At 56.1% G+C, this 8,825-nt stretch overlaps 1 protein-coding gene across 1 annotated transcript in view; it reads left to right on the top strand.

Annotated features, from left to right (window-relative positions):
- Window positions 1-556: 556 nt before the first annotated feature.
- The window catches only part of SSH1 (slingshot protein phosphatase 1), a 63,427-nt gene continuing 55,158 nt past the window's right edge, over window positions 557-8,825 (top strand). The window contains exons 1-2 of the mRNA XM_037878758.2: window positions 557-728; window positions 7,540-7,580. Of these exons, the coding sequence (XP_037734686.1) occupies window positions 663-728; window positions 7,540-7,580 (107 nt within the window). The 5' untranslated portion in view covers window positions 557-662. The remainder of the gene's footprint in view (window positions 729-7,539; window positions 7,581-8,825) is intronic.

Here is an 8,825-nt window from a genome sequence, read left to right as displayed (position 1 = left end):
CCCTGCTGCCCCCTCCCCACCCTCAGCCTGCACCCCACCTCCCCTCCTGCGGCCCCCTTCCTGCCCTCAGCCTGCCCCCCACCTCCCCTGCTGCCCCCAGCCTGCCCCCCACCTCCCCTCTTGCTGCCCCCAGCCTGCCCCCCAGCTCCCCTCTTGCTGCCCCCCACCTCCCCTCCTGCGCCCCCCCACCCCCAGCCTGCCCTCCCTCCCCTGCTGCCCCCCCTGCCCTCAGCCTGCCCCCCACCTCCCCTCTTGCTGCCCCCCCCAGCCTGCCCTCCCTCCCCTGCTGCCCCCCCTGCCCCCAGCCTGCCCCCCACCTTCCCTGCTGTCCCCCACCCCCTACCTGCACCCCAGCCCTGTGCTGCCCCTCCCTACTTCCAGCCCCCCTGCTGCCCCTTACCTGCACCCCAGCCCCCACCCCTCCCGCTGCCCCCTCCCCGCCCCCAGCCTCCCCTGCTGTCCCCGTCCTGCCCTCAGCCTGCCCCCACCTCCCCGCGGCCCCCCGCCCGCCCCCCGCCCGGCGCCGCAGCCCGCTCGCCCCCCCCGGCCGGAGGCTGCGCAGCAGCGGCGGATGGAGGCGGCCGGAGGCCGGGAGCCGCCGTCTCTGTAGCCGGGCCCCGCGCTCCGCCCCGGCCCGGAGCCGGCAGCCCCGCGCCCCAGCCATGGCCCTGGTCACCCTGCAGCGCTCGCCGACCCCCAGCGCCGCCTCCTCGGCCAGCGCCAGCGAGGTGAGCCGGGGGCGCCGGGCCGGGCCGGGCCGAGGGGGAGGCCGCGCCAGGCCCCGGGCGGGGGGGGTCCGGGCCGCCCCGAGGGCTGCGGGCAAAGGGGGATGGACGGTCCTGCCCCCCGCCCCGCTGTACCCCCCGTACCCCCTGCCCCCGCTGTGCCCCCCGTACCCCCTGCCCCCCGCCTCTCTGTACCCCCCCGCTCCCGCTGTGCCCCCCACCGTGCCCTCCTGCCCCCCGCCGTGCCCCCCGCCCCCGCTGTGCCCCCCGTACCCCCTGCCCCCCGCCCCGCTGTACCCCCCACCGTGCCCCCCGCCCCCGCTGTACCCAGCCCCCGCTGTGCCCCCCGTACCCCCTGCCCCCCGCCCCGCTGTACCCCCACCGTGCCCCCCGCCCCCGCTGTGCCCCCCGTACCCCTGCCCCCCGCCTCTCTGTACCCCCCACCGTGCCCCCTGCCCCCCGCCTCTCTGTACCCCCCGTACCCCCCGCCCCGCTGTGCCCCCCGTACCCCTGCCCCCCGCCTCTCTGTACCCCCCACCGTGCCCCCTGCCCCCCGCCCCGCTGTACCCCCCGTACCCCCTGCCCCCGCTGTGCCCCCCGTACCCCCTGCCCCCCGCCTCTCTGTACCCCCACCGTGCCCCCCGCCCCCGCTGTGCCCCCCGTACCCCCTGCCCCCCGCCTCTCTGTACCCCCCGCTCCCGCTGTACCCCCCACCGTGCCCCCCGCCCCCGCTGTGCCCCCCGTACCCCTGCCCCCGCTGTGCCCCCCGCCCCGCTGTACCCCCACCCCGCTGTACCCGCCGCTCCCTCTGTACCCCCCACCGTGCCCCCCGCTCCCTCTGTACCCCCCGTACCCCCCGCCTCTCTATACCCCCCCGCTCCCGCTGTACCCCCCACCGTGCCCCCCGCCTCTCTGTACCCCCCACCGTGCCCCCTGCCCCCCGCCCCCGCTGTACCCCCACCGTGCCCCCCGCCCCGCTGTGCCCCCCGTACCCCCTGCCCCCCGCCCCGCTGTACCCCCACCGTGCCCCCCGCCCCGCTGTGCCCCCCGTACCCCCTTCCCCCCGCCCCGCTGTACCCCCACCGTGCCCCCCGCCCCGGTGTGCCCCCCGCCGTGCCCCCTGCCCCCCGCCTCTCTGTACCCCCCACGGTGCCCCCCGCCCCCGCTGTGCCCCCCGTACCCCCTGCCCCCGCTGTGCCCCCCGCCCCGCTGTACCCCCACCGTGCCCCCCGCCCCTCCTGTACCCCCCGCCGTGCCCCCTGCCCCCCGCCTCTCTGTACCCCCCACCGTGCCGCCCGCCCCAACCCCCGCTGTACCCCCACCGTGCCCCCCGCCCCCGCTGTACCCCCCATACCCCCTGCCCCCCGCCTCTCTGTACCCCCCACCGTGGCGCCCGCCCCCAACCCCCGCTGTACCCCCCACCGTGCCCCCGCCCCGCTGTGCCCCCCGTACCCCCTGCCCCCCGCCCCCGCTGTGCCCCCCACCGTGCCCCCCGCCTCTCTGTACCCCCCGCTCCCGCTGTACCCCCCACCGTGCCCTCCTGCCCCCCGCCCCCGCTGTGCCCCCAACTGTGCCCCCCGCCCCCAACCCCCGCTGTACCCCCACCGTGCCCCCCGCCCCGCTGTGCCCCCCGTACCCCCTGCCCCCCGCCCCGCTGTACCCCCACTGTGCCCCCCGCCCCTCCTGTACCCCCCGCCATGCCCCCTGCCCCCCGCCCCCCGCCTCTCTGTACCCCCCACCATGCCGCCCGCCCCCAACCCCCGCTGTACCCCCACCGTGCCCCCCGCTGTACCCCTTGCCCCCCGCCCCCGCTGTACCCCCCACCGTGCCCCCTGCCCCCAACCCCCGCTGTACCCCCCACCGTGCCCCCTGACCCCACACCCTGCTGTCCCCCCCACCCCCGCTGTCCCCCCTGCCCTGCCCCCGTCCCCCCACTCCCCCAATACACTCACCCCCCGCAAATACCCCCTGCCCCCCACTGTGTCCCCAACCCCTGTCCCCCACTGTATCTCCACCGAGCCCCCTGCCCCCACAACACCCCACTATAACCCCCTCTGTACTCCCTGCCCCCCACCCTCTGCAATACACCCACTATGCCCCCCGCATTCCACTGTACCCCCTGCCCTCCTCATCTCTCTGTACCCCCTGCCCCCGTTATACCCCCACCCCCACCTTAACCCCTGCCCCCCACTCCCTGCTATACCCCCACTGTGCCCCCTTCCCTCACCCCCACTGAGCCCCTGCCCCTGATATAACCCCACCCCCCACTGTGCCCCCTGCCCCTCCTGCTATACCCCCACCTTACCCCCACCCACCACTATACCCTCTGCCCCCCACACCCTGCTATACCCCCACCATGCCCCCTGCCTTCACAACACCCTGGTATACCCCCAGTCCCGCACAGCCCCACTGAGCCCCCTGCCCCATACATCTTGCTATATAGCCCTTCCTCTCCAGAGCCAATACTCTGCTATATCCCTCTGGCCCATACCCCTGCTGTACAACTCTGCCCCATTCTGTCCCCTGCCTCTATACATCCCACACCTGCTATACCCTCTCTGCCCTATTCACTCCACTATACCTCCTCTCTCTGCACCAGGCCCCACACCTTACTATACTCCTCTGCCTTATTACCACCCCCATAGGCCCCCACTTCTGTTATCTCCTCTGCCCTGTTCCTCTTCTCCTGCCCTATACGCTCCTGTGCCCTTCCCCTGCCCTATAAACCCCGAAGACGGGCTCTGTGTTCCCCTACCCTAACTCCTCGCTCTCCTGTGTCCTTCCCTACACCCCCATGCCCTCCCTTTACACAGCATCCCACTTGCCTGGGCCTTCCTCCCATATACTTTCCCCTGTGTCCGTTCTCCTATCAGGTTAACAGTCCTATTTGTCACCTGTCAAATCCCTGTCACTAACCTTCTCCCACTGATGATCTCAGCTGAGTATGGGGGGTGGTCGGGAATGGCTGGTAAAAATCTCATTGACTGTCCCCAGCTCAGGGATGCTCTTCGTTTACTTTGTTCATTCCAAACTGTGGACCTTGGACTCAGCCTTTAATTCCCTAGTGGCTCTGCCCTCGCTCCAGGTTGTGGGTTTGAGTTTACCAAGCCACAGAGATACGGTTTATTTTCTAACTGTGTTCACTGAAAAATATGAAAAATATGAAAAATATGTTGTTGCCGTGTGGGTCCCAGGATGTTAGAGAGACGAGGTGGGTGAGGTAACATCTTTCATTGGACCAGCTTCTGTTGGTGAGAGAAACCACCTTTCAAGCTACACAGTGGTCTTCTTCCTGTCAGAAGAAGAAGACCAGAAGAAGAGCTCTGTGTAAGCTCAAAAACTTCTCTCACCAACGGAAGATGGTCCAATAAAAAATATTACCTTGCCCGTCTTGTTTCACTGAAAATGTTATGAAATCATGAAGATATTTCTGTTTCCATAAGGGTTTTTAAAATCTTTACTTTGTTTAAAAAAAAGGTATAAAACCTAAATTTTGAACATAAGCCATTGATTGTCCTGTGAACCCGTGAAAGAGAGAGACCTGATTCTCATCTCGTTTGCACAGTTGTAAACCAGGAGTGATCCCACTGAAGTCAGTGGGGTTACACGGGTTTTAATCTAGTGTATATGAGAGATGAATCAAGCTTTTGGTGTGTCTGTTTTGTCTTTGGAGTGTTTCTGCATTATGTCTGTTCAGTATCATGTTCTGTAAGGGTATAAAGCCGTTTGTTTTTTTTTCCGAGGAAATAGGGGTCTCCTTCCATGAGGATTGGCTCATGCCTGCCATTGGATGCAGTATTGGCTCATGCCTGCCATTGGATGCAGTAGAGTAGTGGTTCCCAAACTTGTTCCACCGCTTGTGCAGGGAAAGCCCCTGGTTGGCCAGGCCGGTTTGTTTACCTGCCGCATCCACAGGTTCGGCCGATCGTGGCTCCCAGTGGCCGCGGTTCGCTGCTCCAGGCCAATGGGAGCCGCTGGAAGCAGCGGCCAGTACGTCCCTCGGCCCGCACCACTTCCAGCAGCTCCCATTGGCCTGGAGCAGCGAACCGCGACCACTGGAAGCTGCAATCGGCTGAACCTGCGGATGCGGCAGGTAAACAAACCGGCCCGGCCCGCCAGTGGCTTTCCCTGCGCAAACAGTGGAACGAGTTTGGGATCCACTGCAATAGGGTGTACTCCAAAGCCAGGGCAATTCCTTTTCAGAAGCATCTTTATGAGCCAGGAATAGAGATGCTTTAAGGGGTACCCAGAGAAAGGCTGAGGTAGGATATCTCCCCCTACTCTCCGTCCTAATGGTCCCTTCTGATCTAAAAGTCCATGAATCTATGAATCACCCCTGGAAATTTAAACTTTGATTTTTGGTTTGTATAATGTTAATTAAAAACAAAGAATTTCTAGCCAAACTGTGTCTGTGTTTTCCCTGATCTGTTACACTCTTTCTTGTGAAGATGGATTTACAGGCTGAGTCTGTAGCAAATATGTATTTAGAGACTTTTTAAAAAGGGAATTATTGACCCAAAAGTTCTTACTATGAAAGAGCTCTTACAGCCTGCTTCTTAACAACACATAAACCAGTATGAATTTATAAAATGGATGCTAATGTTGTCTTCAGGGGAATTGTCATAGTGTCAATATGGCATGCCAGAAACCCTTATGAATTTTTTTCTGAGCAGAAAACCAGTTTGCACAGTCGCTAATTTTTTATAAATTCAAATAGCTCCCTTGCCCTATCAGATCTCCAGCATCTTTTCTGCTGTAGGCAAAGCCCCAGTCCAGCATTGCAAGCTGTACAGGCTCAGCTGTCTGCTTGGGCAGGTCACGGTGCAGAATCAGGGCCTAAAGATGGATCTATCCCTTCACGATGCAGATTTCAGGATGCTCTCACCTGAAGAGCCAGGGCTTGACATCACTCAGAGTACCTGGGACAAACTGGGGGATGAGTGGATGGTTGAATGGCACTGCCAGTGATGGGTCCAGTACAAGATAATTATATCTGTATATAACCCAGCAAATACCCAGTCAAGTTGCCAGCCTTGTCAGTTCAGATAAATGTTCTGCCCAAAGAGCTAAAGCCAGTTAAGAAGGTTTCTGTCCTCTGTAATATTGAGCCCTTAATTCTTCCTGTTGTGCCTATTTTTGTTTATTTTTTAAAAAGGTCAACTTGAAACCTAGTCAGTTTGAAAAGATGAGTGTAAAGTAGCTTCAAGTTCTGAAGCTCCCTGATGATATTTGTGGTTTCATACATATTTTTACAATCACAATTTAAAAAAAATATTTGTATGTTCCCCCATTGCTGTGTAACAGACCAGACAAGTGGGGGAGCTCACTAGGTCCCCAACCCTGCAACTGAATCCAGGCAGGTGGACCCTGTGTCCAGTGATTTCAGTGGATTTCTTGAAATCACTGATTTATTTGGGCATAAGCTTCGTGGGTAAAAAACCATTTCTTCAGGTGCATCTGAAGAAGTGGTTGTTTACCCACGAAAGTTTATGCCCAAATAAATCTGTTAGTCTTGAAGGTGCCACCAGGCTCCTTGTTGTTTTTGTGAATGCAGACTAACAGGGCTACCCCCTGATACTTGAAATCACTGGGGCTCCACATGGGCCCAGGCGGGTTTCTGCAGGAGTCTGACCTCAGGATAAGGGCCCAACTGATAGTACGCTAAGTGGTGGTAAATGCACAAAGTAAACAAACTATAAAAATAGAGGAAATATATTTTTCTTCAAAGCTCTATCAGTCACAGTAATCTTGCATTGCTTTTTAATATCTCCTTTCCACTGAATAGATACGTCTAATATACAGATTATGCAAAGCTGTAATAGAACTTGTGTGTCGTCATTTTAATGTCCAATAACAAATTAAGAACCATAACTACTAGCTATGAGCAGCAAATTCTTTTACATCATTAACTCTGACCTTTTGAAGTCTTAATATTAAAAACCCCCTCTAACCTTGAAAATGTTATGTTAAACCCTTTTTTTTAGTTGAGGTCCACAAAAAACATTTCAGAGCATTGTTTGTACATTGTACAGCAGAAAGGGGCTCCAACTGGTTGTGGCTTTTGGCACTACTGCAGTAGAACTGTTAATAAAAACCAGTAGGACTCTTACACTTTTTTAAGTTTAAAGGCCAAATTAATTTCTGCTGATTTGTGTAAAAGCTGCATTTGTGTGGAGGCTCACCAGCTGTGTTAGGTTTTACTCGTGCTTCTAATGGCTGGGTTACCTTCTCTTGGTAGGTTAAAATACTTGCAAAAAAATCAGAAAAACAAATCCGTGGCCGTTTAGGAACATGACATTTATCAGTAGGCTACACGCTTTGAACTGGGGATAGAGCTCAGATCTTCCTGGCCTAAACGCATAGGCACCTCCCAGAGATCAGCAGCATACGGCTTATAAAACCGAGCTGGACAGTTTTGATTGCATCCATCATATTGACACACTACCCCATTCATTGAAGGATTTCTTTATGCCCCGCTCTTCGCTAACATTCTGATGCTCTATTCAGCTCCTGTTGACTTCAATGGGAGGGCTGTGTGCACATCCCTTGTGATGTCTAGGCACTCCATCCGCCAGCTGATCTGCCCTCCAGCTTGCAGGAATGGTGTTTAATGGTTTTAAACTCCCTGTGAGCCCCTTTGACATCCTGTACCGGGTGAAATAGTGGGAGGGGATATTTTATGTGGCTGGATAGTACTATTTTTCTGTGGACATTGAAAAAAAATCATTGTTTTAAAAAGTGTGAGGAATTTTTGACAATAAGATAGAAACAGCCAGTGCATAACACATTCTCTATCCCTCTTTTCCCTCCTTAGCTGGAGGTTGGCAGTGATGAAGATCGCAAATTAAACCTGAGGTGAGCAGAACCGTTTAATTCATGCTGTTCTAAACATTGTTTCCAGCACTGTTGAACTTCTGCCATGTGATTTCCTACGCCCTGATCCCACAATGAGCTTTGGACAGGCAGATTCTTGCTCCTGTGCAGACCCCAGGACCTCTAGTGAGCTGAGGCCAGATCACTGACCTCTCTCATTCAGTTATTTTATTTTTGATCTTGGCATTTAACATTTAAAAACTAAAATGAGGTTTAATTTTCTTGTCAGGAAAAAAGTGGAACATTGTTTATAAAATTAATCCACAACGCTTATTAATTATCTTAATGTGTCTTGTCTCTAATAGTTTGGGCTTCTTTTGCCGGGGGGGAGCCTATGCCCTAGTTGGAGGTGGCTGGAGGAATGGTGGAAATAGAGCCATCCTCTGTTCACTTTTGACTGTTTAATGGTCAAGGATTGAATTCATTTCATGTTGGAAATAATAAGTTGCTGTTATGAAGTGAGGAGGGGGAAAAGGAAAGGAACAAAAGAAATAAGCGAGGAGAGGGCTGAGGTAAGTAACCCAGAGGAGATGGGAGAGGGCTTTCATGTGCAGAATCAATTGTTGCCCCACAATCTCCAAACGTAGCTGTCTGAAAGGTATGGCTTAGAAACTCTGCAGTATCTCAACAGGCTTGTTCTTGTCATTTGCTCTTCTCCTAGGTCCTACTCCCCAGTTTTAATGTCCGTTTAGGCAGTTTATTGGTTTTGTTTTCTGTTTGCCATTTGTCATTGATTTTTTTATACCTTCAGGCACACTGAGTTCATGGGATATTGCATGATGTGTCTCTGTTACACACTACTGGAAGTTTGATTCCCTTTACACCCTAATACACCAGCGGATTCCAGCAGACGCATAGATATGTTTTGGGGCTGGGATAGAACCTGTTTTAATTTGGAACCTGTACAATTTTCTGATTTTGGCAGTGGGTGGGGTTTTGAGGAATGGATTCTTTTTATTCTGCATAAATTGAAGTTAGAAAGCCGAGTCGTCTTCTCTATAAACAGGTGAGGTAAGCTGCAAGCAGCTGTGTTACAGCCTCTGTTGTTTGGCTCAGCAGTGATCTGACTTGAGTTACAAATCACTCTAACAAGACTGACTGTACAGCAGAGGCACTGTGCATTTGATCCTGCCAAGCGGGACTCTCTGGTTTGTAAGTTCTGATTACAGGTTTTAGTTTTTATTTCTCAGTCCTTATTCTGTAGTGGCAGTGGTGTCTAGAAGTTCA

Source organism: Chelonia mydas, chromosome 15, assembly GCF_015237465.2.
Source record: "Chelonia mydas isolate rCheMyd1 chromosome 15, rCheMyd1.pri.v2, whole genome shotgun sequence".
Lineage (NCBI taxonomy): Eukaryota > Metazoa > Chordata > Testudines > Cheloniidae > Chelonia > Chelonia mydas.
Note: the sequence above shows the minus strand (reverse complement) of the source record. Positions and strands in the feature narration are given on the sequence as shown.